Below are 19183 nucleotides of genomic sequence, written 5' to 3'. Positions count from 1 at the left end.
GGTGAAAAAATAATTTTGTAAAATTAAGTTAATTTTTTTAAATTGAGTTATGGAGAAAATTGTGAGTTTTTAAAATTAGGGTGAGAAATGGAGATAAATTATTCTTTTTTAAATAAAATTTTTAAAATAATGATTTTAACCTTGACAATAATAACAAAAATTAACGGATGGATAGGTATTTGAGATTTTTAAAGTTAATGGGTGAGAATTTGAGAAAACAATAAACTTTAAATAGGAATAAGTCCTTTCGCCTTTGGAAAAATTCAAATATCTACCTGTCATCCAATTTTATTAGTTTTTTCTACGAGTTTAATTTTAAATTATTTATTTACCATTTTTTAAAAATATATGTACTTGTACACATGAATAATATACTACTTCAACAAGTTCTGAAATATTATACTTTTACCCTTATTTCATATTATTTATATTTTTCATTTTACAGTCGTCCCCACTAAAATTCGATGGAGTGCATATTAACGTGTATATATGCATATATGTTAAAAAGTAATAAATAAGTAATTTAAAATTAACCTAACATAAGAAATTAATAGAATTAGATGACCGATAGATATTTAAATTTTTTAAAATTAGTATATGAAAATTTGTTAATGCACGAAACATTAGGTGGGAATACGTCTTTTGGCCATAAACAAGTTAATCTTACACATTAATAAATCCCGTACTAAAAAATGAAGTCAGTTTCACTTTTGACTTGTATTATTGAATCCTTCGCCGTTATGAAGGGGTGGCAAAAGAGACTTGAATTACTAAAAAAGACTTAATATGAGCGAATAAATAAGTCTTCTCTTTTAGTCATCCCCATGCCCCACTTCCTCTCCTCTCCTCTCAGAATTAACATTGAAGCTTCCTGCAATATCCCACGAACCTCATCATGAACCAACCTCCAACTTATATTTGTGTTGTCAGATTTCTATAAAACAAAGAAATGCTGCAATTTATTCATCACCAATCCTAACTTGATACATAAGTCCAATATGTCTAATAACAATTCAAATTTCGCACCTCAGGACTCGCCTGAGAGCGACTTCACCGCAGAACAGACCACTTTCGAACTGTCCGACTATTTCACGTTTGATCAGTGGTCAGAGGATGATCAAGCGGCTACATTTTTCGGGACTGCTCCGGTTTATCGAGCAAATGAAGTAATCATATCCGGAGGAACTACTGGCCATGTTGAAGGGCCTAGTCACAGTATGCAAGTTGTTAAATTTGTATAAATAAATTTTTTGCTCTTGAGTATTTACACTAATGGTTAATGGGTTGTGTGCAACATTAGATGAAAGTGAAAGTGGTCGAGAGAGGAAGAGAGTTGCATTCAAGACGAAATCAGAAATTGAGATACTGGATGATGGATACAGGTGGAGGAAATATGGAAAGAAAATGGTGAAGAACAGCCCAAATCCCAGGTATGACATTGACAACTATTTTTAAGGTCTAAAATACAAGTTGTGTGTTAAAATTTCCATTGTGTAAGATTAATTTGTAGACCATTTGGAGTGATTATAACAGGAATTACTATAAATGTTCGATCGAAGGATGCCCGGTAAAGAAGAGAGTTGAAAGGGATAGAGAGGATTCGAGCTATGTAATTACAACATATGAAGGAGTTCATACTCATCCAAGCACCACCTAGTTTTATGAATTCTTCCCTGCAAATATGCTTCACCCACAGCCAGTGTTAAGTTGCAAAATTGGTGTGAAATCAGCATGGCTAAGCAAAGAAGTATGTTCTTGCAGTTTTGTAGTATAATTTTGCTTGTAGGATCTTGTACAATTATCAGTCAGGTTTACAAGGAGATTGATCTCTTTGGTTTAGATTAGAAGAAGTCTTTACACATATGTGCACAATTTGTTCTACTTGATTGAAGAAATGTTGTTATTTTAGCTTCCAGAATATTTTTCACTTTAGAAACTTCAATTAATCAGAAAACGAAGATAAACAGTCTTTTTTTTTTTTCCTGTTAACTGAGAACCCGTCCGTGTTTACATGTTTAGTACTTGAATGACATTTAATAGGTGAAGAGTCAAATAACAATCTTAAGCCCCGTTGGCTCATGTAAATGAATTGGTAAACACACATCGCAATACCAGCGTCAAAATAATTCCAATGAAGTGCGAAAGGTTTTCCGGTCACATACATCAGCTCATGGGGAGCTCCAAAGGGAGATATGCAGGGAACATCTTGAGTTAGTCACCAGAGCATTGGCGAGATTGGAGATCAAATCCACATTGTCAGAGGAAATAAAGCTTAAGCAGCTATGAGATGATGGGCGTAGGCCGATTGTTCAAAGAGTGACAGATGACTTTGAGGCAAACTTTCAGGTCACTAATAAGGTATTGAGATTTAAAGATTGAGTTTGTATCCTGCAGGATGATGATTCAAGGTAAAGGATTTTGACTAAGACTCAACGTATACTTCGCACAGCCTATCATAGAATTGTGAAGATGTATCAAGACTTTGACGAGATTGAATATCAACAAAAAAACGTAACTCACGTTCAGCCTTATAAAAACAAATATAATAAGGAGAAGAAATAGGCTTGCCCTGATCTCACCCGCTCATGCATTTTAAATATTTATATATTTTCAGGTTTTACCCCTATCCTTCTACCAGAATGATAGCGATATCAATTATTTCAAAAGCAAAAATATGGGGATTGAAACACTCATGCTTCCAGGAGGTTTCATACAACAGAACTCACAGATTCACGCTAAGTAACTGTAAATGAACTCAAACCGAATCATTTGAGTCAATACTATACACATAAATTTCGTTATTCAGAAGATTCCAAATCCCACCAAGCACTGTCATCTTCCTTCTGGATACAATCCCTGTGATTATCATTAACAAAATCATCAATATCTGCATCCTCAATGTCACCATTCAATTGATATCTTTTCTAGTCTCCGGATTATAATTTATATGTCCACTCCAACCTATTTGAAATATGCCAGTCCTTCCATTTCCCGGAAACTGATATGGCCTCCTTCCAAAAAACACCAGCATCAGCAAACCCATCTATGTCAAACCCACCACCGCAGCTGCCACCATCTCAACTAAAATCATGATAAGCAAACCTGATAATGATGATGATGAAGATGAGGAGGTATGTATGTACATTTGTAAGCTAGGGATTTTAGCAAATGTTCACTATAGCCAGGATCCTCTGTGAAAAGGGGACAGAGAAGAAGACAGAAGCCTTGCAAGAAATTAGTATACTCTTGGTGCAACTAACAATATGGAAAAGGAAATGAAAAAATAATGTAAGCCTCTACAGAGCAATATGTTCCATTGAAGCTATTATGAGACTTTCCACCCAATTTTTTAGTGATGAAAACAAATCCCATTGCATAGAAGAAGTGCAATAACACCAAACATTTTCTTATCAAGAAAAGCTCTTAAGGATATGAAAATGAAAAACAAGTCTTGGGATTGCAAAAACCAAAATTTTCTAAAAACTCCTGTTTTTAACTGTAAAATTGTAAATAATGAGTAAACTGCATACACACTTTTATCATATAACATAAAAATGAATGTGCTTTACCTGTTCTTATAAAGCAGCATAATTATAACAATCATCACTTGCTCCTATATTTCAGTTCATGCTAATCCTAAATTTTTATATATTAACTTGTATGTGCAGACTTTTGTTTTAAAATAAAATGAAAGTAAGAAAGTGTTAGGCTATTCTACAAATCAAAGCCAAAACTTCAATTCGGTGAATTGAATAAGAAGCTTCTATCGTGCAATTTGTCCTTTTTCGAAGCTAATTTGACGAAAAACAGCGATGGAAACTTCAATTCGACAAATTGAAGCTTTCTTTTCGATTTGACGATTTGTCATCTATAAGCTTTTTTTGACATCGAATCTTCATCTTTCGTTGGCATGATTCATCTGTCCTTCGTGCATTATCGATTTGTGGTTAGAGTCTAGTCATCGGAAAAGCCAATAAAAATATGCAAACCCTAGTGAGAAAATGTAACTTTTTAAAATTTAAAGTGAGAGAAATTTTGAACTTTTAAAATTAAGGTGAGAAAATAAATGAAAATTATATATATTTTTTAGTATTATTGGTTAAATGACAATTTTAACCTTAAATTTAATGAATTTTATCAACTGACATGTAGGTATTTGAGTTTTTAAAACTTGATAGATGAAAATTGGAAATACTATAAACCTTGGTGGGAATAAGGCTTTTGGCCTTTGGGGGTGGGGTGAGACTTTGAGTGGTGGATGTTAAACACGAGAGTATGAATTCAATTCATTTAAGTGACATATCAAGATTAAACTTTTAACTTATTTAATGTAATGATTATAAGACTGATCATTAAACTCGAAGTTTTACTTATTTAGTGTAGTCTGCTATAGCGTGCCTTATGGACAGAAAAGTGAAAGTGGAGCTTGCTTGCTAACTTGGCCATTCCTTTATTGAAGACCTGACTCATCTTCATTTTTGTTTCTTCACTTTCCTTTCCTCGACGGTAGGCTGATGTTGATGTTCTTTGTCTTTGCATTACCATTACTGGTTAATTATTGTCCTTTCCTCTTTTCTTTCTGAGTTACGGCTTTGGTTTCCAAGATTCAATCGCCAAGCTATAGCAGAATAAACAGAAATGGGAATTTCAAAATAAAAATAAAATGGATTCCACAGGTGAGATAAGTCATTATTTGCTGCAAAACGGTAAATCTGGATCAATCCAAGGAGAAAGGCTGAAGAATTGAGATATAATGTTTATTTGTTTCAATGCAAATCAATTTATTACATCAAACATAAAACTATCATTCCAAATCTCATTTCTCATATAATCCTAGAGATCAACTTATTTTATCAAAACTGATTGCTAGAAGGCTATGCAAACTTAGTATAAACAAAAAAAAAAAAAGACATTAAATTTAGGTAATACAAACAGCAAGCTTAACTTAACAGGCCATCTCTGTGCACTATGCAGACATTATATACATCTCACCTGGAAAATTCACTTGGAATTACAATGTCTGGGTTTCGAATGTATGAAGCCAGTCCAGTTGAGTCTTGCCAATTACTTGTATCATGGGAATTAGAGGTTATGCTCCACAAGACATCCTCATTCTGCACCTTTCTACTCCCTTGTCTGTTAGATATTACAATGGCCTTTGACTTCGATACTGGATGTTTACTGGACTTAGCCATGCCACTAGCTAACAGCCAGCGGGTACCAGACTGTTGCTGTGTCTTGGTACCCCAAATCTGATTTCTACGGAGCTCTGTGTTCAACCCTGCAAGATGGACTTCCAAAATTTTAAACTTCCGAGTTCCTTTTAATTCTTTCTCATTGTCTTGGTAACCTGACTCATTTAAGCTGGCTTCATTTTCCTTTTCCTCATTTCTATTTAAGATTGTGCTGTGTATTTTTGACTTGAAAGGGAGAACAAATCTCTCCATCTGAAATAGTGCTAGCATTGAGGCACCAACAGGTTCATAGTTTCGAAGAGGATCTCTAAGCAACACCCTGAGAGCTACTGTAAGATTATTTCCCAACAAACCTTGGTTTTCACCAGATGCCTCATCCCAGTTGAGGTTCCCAGTCATGTTTCCCCCAACCAAATCTATGCATTTAGCATGATGGGCTGCCAGGATCTTTAACCTGTGCTTGTTAATATGATCTTCATCTCCAATAATTCCACAATCCAGCTTTAACCACTCGTCTAATGTTACAGACAAATTCATCAATTCATCAACATCATCAGCATCATCCCCGACATCGAGTTGTTGCAATTCTGCAGCTCCTTCTGAACTGAGCAACCTAACCAAATAGTTATTATTCCACTCGAAATTCTTCTCGATGGGGTGGATTTTGATGCATGAAGGTGCATCCACATCAGACATGCTGGACTGAATTTTCAATCCTTCAATTGACAGCATCTCAATCAGATCCATTGCTAAAGAAGCAAAATCAACACATGCCCAGCCTGAGTCCATTGCATCACCATCTAAACCTGAGCTTTCATATTCATAACTCCAACCATATTGAATTTCTTCATCTTCCAGTCTCCTACCAAAGGCATGCTGCCTAAATATTGATCCATAATTTGGTGACGCCTGCCTGTATTAAAATAGGAACAAATCAATGCGTAAGGCATATCAAACAGCGAAAAGGATTTAAAGAAAAATAAAAATAAAGGGAACATATGTATGATATGGAAATCACGAATACTTCTTGTATATGTGTGATTGATGTGTTGACAAACCTCTTTGGCACCATAGTTATAGGTGTTGCTTCCAGTGCAACTTCTTGCAATGTTTTCCCAGAAATATCCTCCAAAGGCATTAATTTCTTTGTCTGCAGAGACAAGTTTTTAATTCCAACAGAAGACAAGTTCTCTAGGATGTCACTGATTTTGGAGCCCATTTCTGCTGGAAGCACAACTGGTGTAGAAACCTGCATAATCAGGCTCCCAACAATGTTAGCATTTCTGAAAAGTAAGGGATTCATAGACCTCAGAAAACCTCCCCCCTTTGTTTGAACAAAAGGTCCAAAGCCATCTCCAAGCGCAGGTAACTCAGATGAATATTTAGGAGAGAGCTCCACTGGACTTCCAAATCCATCAGAGCAAAGTGTGGAGAACTCTGAAAGGCCCTCTCATTCAAGCCCCATTCTCTCATTAAAGATTCAGTTTCCAAGTCTTCAAGTATGTTGGCCTTCCGTCTATTTTCCAATAAACGATCTGAACTGTTGTGCTCATCTTTAGAACCATGCACATCTGGAAAGAGATCAAAATCCTGGAAACAACACCAGCTACCAGATCCAGTTGGAGCAATGCAACTGGACTGCCCCTGATCCTCCTCTGTGTCAAAACCTAAAATGAAATTGCCTGAAGCCATAGTCTCCTTTTCAAACTCTCTCAACAGATGCTCTCTAGGAGAACTGGGATCACCATCAGAGCTCACACCAAATGAAGCATGCTCAATTCCCAGCATATTTAAAAATTCACTTGCCACTGACTCAGTAGCATCATCCAAGCTAAGTGATTTCTCTAACATTTTACTAGCTCTGTAATTTGATTTAATGTCCATGTAGTTTTTTTGCTTAAGAAACTCATCTCCATCAAGTGCAGATTCAAAATCTGCCACTTGAGAAATCAATAGGCCACTGAAAGCTGATTCCAACTCATCCATGGTTGATCCAATGTGAGACACAGTAATCTCTTTATCTTGGCTGTCATTCACAGCCACTTTATCTGTGCACCCAGCAGAGTTACCTTCATTTGGATTGAATCCTACATTCTCATCAACAGCTATATTATCATCTCCAATTATCTCATCCAGATTAATTATTTCAACCACTTGTTCCAATTTCAACTGTTCCTTTTCAGACATTTCTATCCCCTGTTCAATCACAACGAATTCAGCATTGTCACTCTCACTTTCACTAGTATCTTTAGAAGACTCAAGATTCTGATTATTAGTTGGCTCCACATGTTCAGATGATAAATCAAACTCTTCAGGAACTTGCATGTTTGCTTCATTAAGTTTCTCATATAGAAACTTTATTGACTTGGAGAGTTCCAACCCCAGAATTGGTGAAATTTCCTCATAAACCTTGGCATCAAGAGACATTGACGAGAGTGCAGGCCTGAGGTATACGCTACTAGGAATGCTTCCAACCCTTCTTAGCATGTTATTATCATTGCTAGTCACAAAAACATTCTTATTGTTCTTTGGTTGAACAAAACTGTCCTTTATCAACGAGAAACCAAAACTAACATTTAGGGTTGCACCCTCAGCCTTGCCTGCAAGCTTGAAGCTTGTTGTCCACTTACCAGAGCTGTTCTCTCCCTCCAACTCTTCCAAAGTAAGCGGTAGCAGCCTGGTGAGATCAATCCAATGCTTCCCTATATCAACTCCTGGAGCCTCAACTACAGAAGCCGAAATCAAAGAAAGCTTCTCTTCATATTTTGCTGAATTATGAGGCCTGCCTCTACTACCATAAACCCAACATTCATGCTTCAAAGTCTCTTCAAATTCAGCAATGTCCTGCACAACTTTCGATTGATGGGTTTGTAACACCTCATCCTTCATTTTCCAAAGCACACATAATCTAATGTCGTTGAAATTCACTGGCAAACCATCAATTGAATGCACATGGAGAAAGAAACATATATTGAACCTGTTATGCCCAATGTGAGCTAAAGCTTTCAGTGGCTTCTTCCAATTCCTGATTAATGATGATTTCTTATTCTTGTGCAACACAGTTTCGTGGATTCCAGAGTCCTCTTTTGATTTTGAATCTGTGGAACGGATTCTTTCAATGTATTCAGATTGACTTGGTGAAATCAAAGCCTTTGTACTGGTTTTTGGAAAGTACAAGGCTTTGCTTATTGCCTCAATATCACGCAACAACTTGCCATTATCTAAATCCCCATCACTCTTATCATTTGCAGACTCAATTTTGGACAAATTCATTTCCTCAGGAAGCAAAATACAATCCTCCAACTCGAACCAAAATTCAACATATACGTTCTCATCAATTCAATTTCTCCAGATATTTAAGTAACTCCCTTAGAATAAAGAAAATACCACAAAAGTCAACCAAATTTAAAAGCAAAATCAGCATTCAAACAATTAAAAGCAAATGACAAAATCCGAATAAAAACATTTAACAAAATTGAATCCAAATACAGCCATTTATATATTTCAACTAAAACCTCGTTCCTTGTATGATCTCTCGCCAATCAAACAGTAACTATAATATCTCAACTGTAGCAAGCTTACCTCGAACGCGATCGTCTTCTCAGAGACGAAAACAGAGTCGAGAAGAACTTAAATGTTTTGAGAGGCTGCGCTTCTGAAAGAAAACAAAAAGAGCACGAGAACATCGATTTAGCAAAATGTTGTGAGTACGACGGAATTAATTTTCTGGACTTACTAAGTTTGCACAATTTGTACATGTAGAATTATAGTTTTAGTGAGATCGGATCTTCTGCCGTTCATTTTTTCTCCTCATTGAAGGTATATTATTCTTCCACATCAGGAAATGATTGGAAAGTGAAATAGTCATTTATTTATGATATAATAATAATTTTTTATTTTTAATTTAAAAAAAGTCCTAGCGCCTCAACAAATAGATGAAATGAGATTTTAATTAAAATAGTCTTCTTCTTTTCTTTTTTTAATTTTCTTGTGCATATATATATATATATAGGGGGTCATTTTTTCATTTTATATATGTGGTTTAAAATATAAAATATTTAAATTATCTTTAAGTATTATATTTATCCAACTGAGCATAAACTCATCTGGTCAAGACATAAAACTTATTTACTCATCTAATCAAGACTGAAATATAAAATAAAATGAGATAAAAATATGAAATTTTTTTTGATTTTGGAGGTGAGAAGGTCGGCTGATTGATCAACCAAATACTCAACTAACTAATTTATTTTTAAAAAATAAATTGGTCAGGTGATTAGTCAATTGTCTAAGCATCCAACAAACTAATATATTTTTAAAAATATGTTGGTCAAGTGCTTAGCCAGTAGGCCAATCTCAAATTTTAAATCTTCTATTTTAAAAGATAAAATCAAATTAAAAAGTAGTTATATTTATATTAAAAAAAAGTAATTATATATGTATAAAAAACAAAAAAAAAAAGTAGTTATTTTAATTAATATCCTGGATGAAATTCATATTTTAATAGTTATTTTGATAATTTTATATTATTTTTACAATTTAAGAAAAAAATGTTAATTTAATTATATTTTTTAATAATAATATCATTATATGATTGAATAATTTTAAATTAAAAATAAAATAATATTTAATAATATAATAATATATCATTATTTGTATATATTATTTTATTAATTTTTTAGAGCCGAGCAAATCAAACATAACACAACATAACTAAGATCAATGTCACTAGCTTGTATTAGAAAGCAAATTACCTGAATTTAGCAGCCTTACTATCCTCATTGTAATTAAATATTAAAAAGTAATTTCTATAATAAAAAATAATAATAAAAGTAAATGATATTTTCTCATTCAAAGTTTGGTCTAAAAATATTTACTTTGTCCCTAAATAATATAAATAATACATTTTCATTTAAAATCAAATTTAGTTAATAAAAAAATTATTTTGAAATAATATGAGAAAATAAATTACTATTTTATTTTTTAAAATTACTACATAATCTTGAATTAAAAAATTAAAAACCTTTTAAAATTTTATAATTACGTAAGAACAATTTATTTTCCTTTCCTTTTCTTTTCTTTCATCATCACCATTTGATGACCACATTCTTTTCCTCTACTTTTATGTTTCTTTTTCTTTCATCCTCCTCTTCTTTTTCTTCGTATGTTAGTTCGACTATCTTAGGTTGTCACTGACAACAATTCACATCATGATAGAAGAGAGAATGGTGAGAGTTGCAATATCTAGGGGGTGAAAAAGTTGACGGAAAACCTTAGGTGGAAACCTGTAATTTACCATAAGACTTATCGTGCGGTTGACGAGAAACCTTCAGTCGATGCGGTAGAGCCTTTCACTTGCACAATCATTCAAGACCTCTCATCAATCATATACTTTATTTGACGAAATGGAAGGGCTACTGCAGTTACCGTACAGTGCCACGGTACGGTTCATGTTAGCATCACTCGAGCGCAACTTACTACCTGACGCTGTTATTAGGAGACTCAGTCGCCTGCTGTTGGCCGGCCGCCTTCATTCCGGTTACAAAGCTTCCTCTGAACTACAACTCTCTGACCTCCTGCAATTCGTACATTGTACTCTACTTTATCCACTTTCACTTCCACTTCTGAATGAATCTTGCTCTTGTTTTTGTTGTGATTTAGAAAATTTTAAGTCAAAAGTTTGTATGGGAAAAAAGATAATTTCATTTTCAAATCATGTAATCGGATTTGGATGAGGAGATGATGAGAATGTTTTTTGAACGAGCATTGATTGTTGCATATTATTTTTTTAATACTGAAAAATCTGTAGAGTTAAGCATGGTATTTTATGATTTCACTGAAATTATTAGACAATCCAAACCAAATAAGCCATTGTCAGTTTTAAAGGTAAGTCTTAAAGATTTTCATCTCAAATTCAGTTTTATCATACCCACAGCACAAGATTTGTTTTTTCACAACTTCAAATGTGATAGATGTGATTGTGCTTAACTGAGTGCTCAATATTTATAATTTATTTTGTAAACTTTATGCTATAGCCATGAAATTTTCTGCCATATCTTTGTGTATCCTTGGATAAAAGCGAACAAATGAGGTCATTGTCGTAAAAAAATATCATAATATGCTAATAAACAAGATTGCTTGGTATCATTGAATGACTTTTTTGTAACATCTTTTATGTTGTTTGGTTGTAACTCTTTCCCAGCACTTAGAGAGATGCCTATTGCCATCAAGACTGATAAGCCAAAAGCTCAACATTATGAACTACCAACCTCTTTCTTCAAGCTGGTTCTTGGAAAAAATTTCAAATACAGGTGTTTTCATGCATCAGATATTTAATCACAGAAAATATTATTCTTCTTCTGTAATAACTGAATACAGATTTATCATTAGTAGCAGCTTGTGCAATCCAATATGTATTAACTTCTGAAAGAAGCCGATACTATCAGTTCAATCTAAATAATAGGATTGTCTTTGCAATGGCGTCTACTTTTAATGTATGCTATGATTTTTGTGTGATATAACAACTTTAAAGGAAGTGAAAATCTTGACAAATCTATAATAAGAGTTCATTTTATTAATTCTGATTACAATGGAAGTATTGGAACTACTTTGCTTTATTGTTTTTATGTGCTGATTGGTTTATCTTTGCACAAGTCCAGCTGCTGTTACTTTTCTCATAAGTCAAACAGCTTAGAGGATGCTGAGATTGCTATGTTGGAGCTGTACTGTGAGAGGTCACAACTGAAAGACGGTCACACTGTACTTGATGTTGGATGTGGATGGGGCTCACTATCTCTATACATTGCCCAAAAGTACAGTAATTGCAAGATTACAGGGATATGCAATTCAAAAACACAGAAAGAACACATTGATGAGCAATGCCGGTAAGGAGTTGATAATTTACCATATGGCTTAGATTTACATTTGAAGATGCTAATTAGTGCTTCAAAATGTTGGCCAATCGAAATATTAATGATATTCTCTAATAGTTCCCAATCTAAACAGTGAAAAATGATCTAACCATCATTTAAACTTTTTGCAGAAATCTTCATCTCCAAAATGTGGAGATCATTGTTGCAGATATAAGCACATTCGAAATGGATGCCTCCTATGACCGTATATACTCCATTGAAATGTTTGAGGTGATTCCTTCTCATGTTATGATGTACTTACTACCTACACATTCATTATTGATAGAGCTCAAATATTATCACTGGCCCTTGTTTTTAGCTAAAAACATTTTTAACCATGAAACCTTGTATTTGAATTCTTAATTAAACTATATATATTATTAATTACATTACAACAAACCCAATCTAGTATGTGTTAGATCCATGTCACAGGCATACTCTTTAAATCTGGGCTTAGACATGTTGGGGTATGTTTAAACTTGTATAATATTACTGGATCTTGCATGTCAGTCTAAACTAAGAATTATTATTATTTCAAAATTTTTATTATGTTCTTAGGATTATTATATTATACTTTTACAGCATATGAAGAACTATCATGATCTTCTTAAGAAGATATCGAAGTGGATGAAACAGGATAGCCTTCTTTTTGTTCATCATTTCTGCCACAAAGTATTTGCTTACCACTTTGAGGTATTGCTTGACTTAATGCTATTGAATGACACACTTGATTCACATCACAACCATACTGTTTAGTTATCTAAGCGCTACTTGCTCTGCCCTTTTTTATACATAGGAAACAAATGACGATGACTGGATCAGTAAGTACTTCTTCACCGGAGGTACAATGCCTTCAGCTAATCTGCTTCTTTATTTCCAGGTGAGTTTTGTACCACTCTTTCCCAACTTATGGTATTTTCTTTTCTGTCATCTTATTAATGGGATTATCTGTAGGATAATGTTTCTATTGCTGATCACTGGCTTGTGAATGGGAAGCATTATGCACAAACAAGGTAGGTTGGATTATCTGGTTATATTAGAAGAGTTTTGGAACCTCGTAGAATTTGGGATGACGCACATAATCTTTCTTCCAGTGAAGAGTGGCTCAGCAGAATGGATCAGAACCTGACCTCCATTAAGCCAATAATGGAGTCAACTTACGGCAAGGATCAGGCAGTCAAGTGGACTGTTTATTGGAGAACATTCTTTATTGCTGTTGCAGAACTCTTTGGATACAACAATGGAGAAGAATGGATGGTTGCGCATTTCTTATTCAAAAAGAAATGAACTTATCAGTTCTTTCTGCTAAAAAAGATAATAAAGAAGCGAAGAAGCATGTCCATCTTCTTGAATGAGGTTAACAACATTGTGATTGCAGGAAAACTGGAAAATTTGTCTGCAGAACTTTCATTGAATGAGGATGGAGACTTCATATTCTTCTCTGTATCTTTGTAGGAACTGAATTTAGCCTCAACTTTTCTTTGCATCTATTCTATTTTAGCAATGCTTGGCCGTAAACTATAACAAGCTTTTGAAATTGAATTTTTCTCCAAGTAAATAAAATTGTTACACATTTACTAGTCCACATGGTTGATAGATAGGCCTGGACACGAGAATTGCTGATCCAATAATAATTCATGTAGGAAAATTCATCCTTTAAATAAGGTCATTTGTAGAATTTTCTTATTGTATAATACTATTCAAAATAAATAAATCAATATGTCACGAAATAAAGTCATTAATTGCAAATAATAACAAAATTAGCAATATGGATAAAGATAAAAAGTCAATCCATTAGTTTTAAGAAACAATTATAACAAGGTCAAAGCACTTTTGCCCACCCACAGATTATTATTTTTTAAATTTTCACCCGTTAACTTTGAAAAACTTTTTTATCAATTCCTAAATTATTAAGTCTATTAGTTTTAAGAATAAAATCATTATTTTATTTGTAATATTAAAAATAAATTAAAATTTATCTCATTTTCCCCCCTAAAACTTTAAAAACTAACAATTCTTCGTCTCTTCCATTCAAAAGTTTAAAAAGTTATATTTCCCTTTTTAAAGTTTGCAATTTCTTCCCTTTTTCTGTAACGACCGGAGCCGACCGAGACACTCAATAGCCTATCCTCTTCACTTGCTATTGATGACCCTAAACAAAGGAAGACGAAAAGGCAGTGAATTGGTTGATGATCGAACACAAACTTTAAGGCCATCAACGACCAAATCGGTAATAATTCAATTGAATTTAGGGGCAATAAATTGGTTAACTTTAATATTCTATGAGTGGGTAAAATGGGATTTCAAAATTAAAGTATAAAAAATCGAGAAAACAACAATCTTTGGGTGAAAATAAATCCTTTGGCTTTATAACAAATGTATTATTGTTAGAAAACTCTATTTTCTTTTATGGAATATCCTTTTTATGGCAGCCATAGAGCATGCCCATAATGGTAGTTTATTGTTTAATAACTTGAATGGGTAACATATTATAATTCTAGTGGTGTAAGTGCAATGAATCCGCATGGAAAATTTTATATTGTAACAATATTTTAATTTTTCATTTATATATTCATGATGCTTTGATTTCAAGCAAATTTGACAAGAAATTTGTTTAGTTTCAAACAAATATGACCTAATGGATACCACATCAAGACTATGAGTAAAAGCAATAAATTTTTTTTTTTTGTATTACTTGTAGTGACTCTAATCGAAAATGTATATTAAAAAATGTTGTCTACTTTATCATCTAGATTATATTATCTAAACAAAAAGATAGTTAAAACTTATGCAATCTTAAACCAAATTTACCTTCATCCAAAATTTTATGCTTTGATATAATCGATTTTGGTTACCCAAAATCAACAATGATGCACATAATTATTGAAAAATTATGTGAACACCCATTTAAAAACCAAAAGGTTTTATTATCAAATGAAAAATTATGCACAATTTGTTAGAAAATTAAACGTAAACTATCTTCTAACAATGTGGTATCAAATCCCCGTCATTCCTTATTTTGGTTTTTTATTATAATTGTTAATTTTCTATTCAAGATGTTTGATTTAATTATATTAGATCATAATTGAATATCATTGAATTCACTCAATAATATTAAAAACTTTAAGAAAATCTTTGATAATTTATGATTTTAGATAGATGTTTTATGAATTTAAAAAAATGTATATCCACAAAAATAAAGAGTATAAATTGTTTATAGCATAGTTGTTTCTTATTTTATTCAAGTAATTTTATATATATACTTTTTTTATACATAATCTGTATATATAAATAATCTGTTATTATATAATTATGTATTATTTTATTTTTAATTTAAAATTACTTAATTATATGATAATGATATTGTTTATATACTTAAATTACATGCCCATATAATTTTATTAATTTTATTCCTTATAATTCATGTAGTGCATTGTCCATGTCAAACTATTGTTATTGGACGACAGGGAAATTTTAATATTCTAAAATAGTATTATTATTTTATTCCTTTAATAAAGACTTATTCCCACCAAGGCTTATAGGTGAAATGAGCAGTAAAGATAGATAATTACCACATAGAGCCTTTTATTTCAACTACTAGGATTGCTTTTAAAAGAGACATTTGATCCTTTTGGAATTTGAAGAATACAATTTATTGACTACAAATAGGTAAAAGCAATTGTTAAAGATTTAAAAAAAAAAAAAAAAGTAAATGAGAAAGAGTGAATTACCTGTTCCCACCCAAGGTTTTGGTTAAAAGCCGTTTCCCACTCTTATGTAACATAAATGTATATTCTTACCCAAAATCAAATTATATTAACAATGTAAAACTGTGTTAAGATGTAAAATTAATATGTTGTTCCTAACTATTTAACTTTTCAAAATTATCATATTATCCTAAATTAATAAAAATTAAAAAATTATTTTAAATATTAAATTACAATTAAAATCATTTTCTTTTATTTTTCTTTAACTCATACCTCTGTCTTTCTTGAAGCCCAATTGACAATCTCACCTCCAATGACTCATCTCTAGCATTAATTCAGCTTCCACAAACACTTCCAATATCAATCTATCAATCTCTAGATTATTCTTTTAATAATATTATTGTTTTCCTCTCATTTTTACATTGACAAACTTTGACAGCTCTTTCCATACATCGATCTTCTTTTTTATTACCTCCGACGTTGATTGTAACTTTCAATAGCTCATCCCACCAATATGAACCTTTCCCATTACATCCAACATTGACTCCACTATTAACGATAGTAAATTATAGGCGAATGGTGGCTGAAGTTTTAGGGGTGTAAATAAAAATTTCCAAATTTGATGTTTAAGATGTTTGATTTTGATGTGTAAAATTTTGGGTAAAAAAGTGTTATTTATACTACTAATAGACAACAAAGTGTTTTTAGGGCAAACTTTCAGCGGGAAAATGTGATTTACTCAATGAGAAACTAACTTGGCTTTATAAGTAGGAAAATGTAATTTACTCAATGAGAAACTACTTGGCTTTATGTATTCATGATGCTTTGATTTCAAGCAAATTTGACAAGAAATTTGTTTAGTTCCAAACAAATATGACCTAATGGATACCACATCAAGACTATGAGTAAAAACAATAATTTTTTTTAAAATTTTTTTGTATTACTTGTAATGACTCTAATCGAAAGTGTATATTAAAAAATGTTGTCTACTTTATCATCTAGATTATATTATCTAAACAAAAAGATAGTTAAAACTTATGTAATCTTAAACCAAATTTACCTTCATCCAAAATTTTATAGTTTGATATAATCGATTTTGGTTACCCAAGATCAACAATTATGCACATAATTATTGAAAAATTATATGAACACCCATTTAAAAAACAAAGGGTTTTATTATCAAATGAAAAATTATGCACAATTTGTTAGAAAATTAAACGTAAACTATCTTCTAACAATGTGGTATCAAATCCCCGTCATTCCTTATTTTGGGTTTTTATTATAATTGTTAATTTTCTATTTAAGATGTTTGATTTAATTATACTGGATCATAATTGAATATCATTTAATTCACTCAATAATATTAAAAACTTTAAGAAAATCTTTGATAATTTATGATTTTAGATAGATGTTTTATGAATTTAAAAAAATGTATATCCACAAAAATAAAGAATATAAATTGTTTATAGCATAGTTGTTTCTTATTTTATTCAAGTAATTTTATATATATACTTTTTTTATACATAATCTGTATATATAAATAATCTGTTATTATATAATTATGTATTATTTTATTTTTAATTTAAAATTACTTAATTATATGATAATGGTATTGTTTATATACTTAAATTACATACCCATATAATTTTATTAATTTTATTCCTTATAATTCATGTAGTGCATTGTCCATGTCAAACTATTGTTATTGGACGACAGGGAAATTTTAATATTCTAAAATAGTATTATTATTTTATTCCTTTAATAAAGACTTATTCCCACCAAGGCTTATGGGTGAAATGAGCAGTAAAGATAGATAATTACCACATAGAGCCTTTTATTTCAACTATTAGGATCGCTTTTAAAAGAGACATTTGATCCTCTTGGAATTTGAAGAATACAATTTATTGACTACAAATAGGCAAAAGCAATTGTTAAAGATTAAAAAAAAAAAAAAAAAGTAAATAAGAAAGAGTGAATAACCTGTTCCCACCCAAGGTTTCGTTTAAGAGCCTTTTCCACTCTTATGTAACATAAATGCACATCCTTACCCAAAATCAAATTATATTAACAATGTAAAACTGTGTTAAGATGTAAAATTAATATACTATTCCTAATTATTTAACTTTTCAAAATTATCATATTATCCTAAATTAATAAAAATTAAAAAAATTATTTTAAATATTAAATTAAAATTAAAATCATTTTCTTCTCATTTTCTTTCACTCATACCTTGTCTTCTTTGAAGCTCGATTGACAATCTCACCTCCAATGACTCATTTCTAGCATTAATTAAGCTTCCACAAACACTTCCAATATCAATTTATCAATCTCTAGATTATTCTGTCAATAATATTATTGTTTTTATTTCATTTTTACATTGACGAACTTTGACAACTCTTTCCATACGTTGATTTTTTTTTTTTATTACCTCTAACGTTGATTACAACTTTCAATAGCTCGTCCCACCAATATGAACATTTCCCATTACATCCAACATTGACTCCACTGTTAGCGATGGTGAATTATAGGTGAATGGTGGCTAAAGTTTTAGGGGTGTAAATAAAAATTTTCAAATTTGATATTTAAGATGTTCGATTTTGATGTGTAAAATTTTGGATAAAAAAGTGTTATTTATACTACTAATAGACAACAAAGTGTTTTTAGGGCAAACTTTCGGTGGGAAAATGTAATTTACTCAATGAGAAATTAACTTGGCTTGATAAGTAGGAAAATGTAATTTAGTCAATGAGAAACTACTTGGCTTGATGGAGAAGAAATCAAATACTTGTAGTTAAAGCAGCTTACTTCCAATCATAATGGTTTGGCATTGATACTTACCACACAATCTTCACATAAAATTGTACAAGAAATAAAGGAAAAAGAAAAGAATGATTGCACTTTATTCTTCAATCTCGTAGATATATTTTTAGAATAATATTATATATATTTATTTTAATATATAAATAAATATATACTTATATATATTACCATATGATTGAATATTATTTTAACTTTAATTTAAAATTATCTAATTAGTTTTATAAATATTTTTTTAACTTTATCAATATTTACTATTTTATAATTGTACCTAATATTAATAATTATTTTTTTAAAATCAACCAAATTTAAGGGCAGTATATATAAAATATTTCTTATAGTATAAAAAACTTGTATTATTATTATTATTATTTTAATGAAATACTCATTGGAGTTGGATTTTTTTTTAATTAATTATATTAAGTTGGATAAATTCCAAATTTAACTACCTTCTTTTATCTTTTTATATTCGAGTTTGGATAATATAAATACGAATAATAAAGAATTATCGTCCTTCTCGTTTTGTTTGTGCAGGGATAAGGATGCGGAGAAT

At 31.3% G+C, this 19183-nt stretch overlaps 4 protein-coding genes across 6 annotated transcripts; 2 read left to right on the top strand and 2 right to left on the bottom strand.

Annotated features, from left to right (window-relative positions):
- Nucleotides 1–843: 843 nt before the first annotated feature.
- Nucleotides 844–1915, top strand: LOC123195136 (probable WRKY transcription factor 50). Its single transcript, XM_044608753.1, has 3 exons — nt 844–1215; nt 1301–1430; nt 1534–1915. The coding sequence occupies exons 1-3, from the start codon at nt 999–1001 to the stop codon at nt 1655–1657; spliced, it is 471 nt and encodes a 156-aa protein (XP_044464688.1). The 5' UTR covers nt 844–998; the 3' UTR covers nt 1658–1915.
- Nucleotides 1916–4346: 2431 nt separating this feature from the next.
- Nucleotides 4347–6498, bottom strand: LOC123194803 (protein PLASTID MOVEMENT IMPAIRED 1-RELATED 1-like). The gene is made up of 3 exons (XM_044608234.1): nt 6254–6498; nt 4993–6108; nt 4347–4618 (listed from the first exon to the last, which is right to left on the bottom strand). Exons 1-3 carry the CDS (start codon nt 6496–6498, stop codon nt 4585–4587), a joined length of 1395 nt encoding a protein of 464 aa, XP_044464169.1. The 3' UTR covers nt 4347–4584.
- A 5-nt stretch (nt 6499–6503) lies between these two features.
- On the bottom strand, nt 6504–9026 carry LOC123194802 (protein PLASTID MOVEMENT IMPAIRED 1-RELATED 2-like). Of its 3 annotated transcripts, XM_044608232.1 has the most exons (3): nt 8932–9026; nt 8778–8850; nt 6504–8563 (listed from the first exon to the last, which is right to left on the bottom strand). In XM_044608232.1, exon 3 carries the CDS (start codon nt 8466–8468, stop codon nt 6504–6506), a length of 1965 nt encoding a protein of 654 aa, XP_044464167.1. In that variant the 5' UTR covers nt 8469–8563; nt 8778–8850; nt 8932–9026. The 3 variants fall into 3 exon arrangements, with proteins under 3 accessions (XP_044464167.1, XP_044464168.1, XP_044464166.1); XM_044608233.1 differs by having other exon boundaries at nt 6504–8850; XM_044608231.1 differs by lacking the exon at nt 8932–9026 and having other exon boundaries at nt 8778–8919.
- A 1271-nt stretch (nt 9027–10297) lies between these two features.
- Nucleotides 10298–13691, top strand: LOC123194349 ((S)-coclaurine N-methyltransferase). Its single transcript, XM_044607530.1, has 8 exons — nt 10298–10787; nt 11398–11506; nt 11855–12079; nt 12238–12337; nt 12689–12799; nt 12903–12986; nt 13061–13119; nt 13201–13691. The coding sequence occupies exons 1-8, from the start codon at nt 10601–10603 to the stop codon at nt 13391–13393; spliced, it is 1068 nt and encodes a 355-aa protein (XP_044463465.1). The 5' UTR covers nt 10298–10600; the 3' UTR covers nt 13394–13691.
- Nucleotides 13692–19183: the final 5492 nt, after the last annotated feature.

This window comes from Mangifera indica, chromosome 13 (assembly GCF_011075055.1).
Source record: "Mangifera indica cultivar Alphonso chromosome 13, CATAS_Mindica_2.1, whole genome shotgun sequence".
NCBI classification, from domain to species: domain Eukaryota; kingdom Viridiplantae; phylum Streptophyta; class Magnoliopsida; order Sapindales; family Anacardiaceae; genus Mangifera; species Mangifera indica.
The sequence above is the reverse complement of the archived record's forward strand: the minus strand, read 5'-3'. Positions and strand labels throughout refer to the sequence as shown.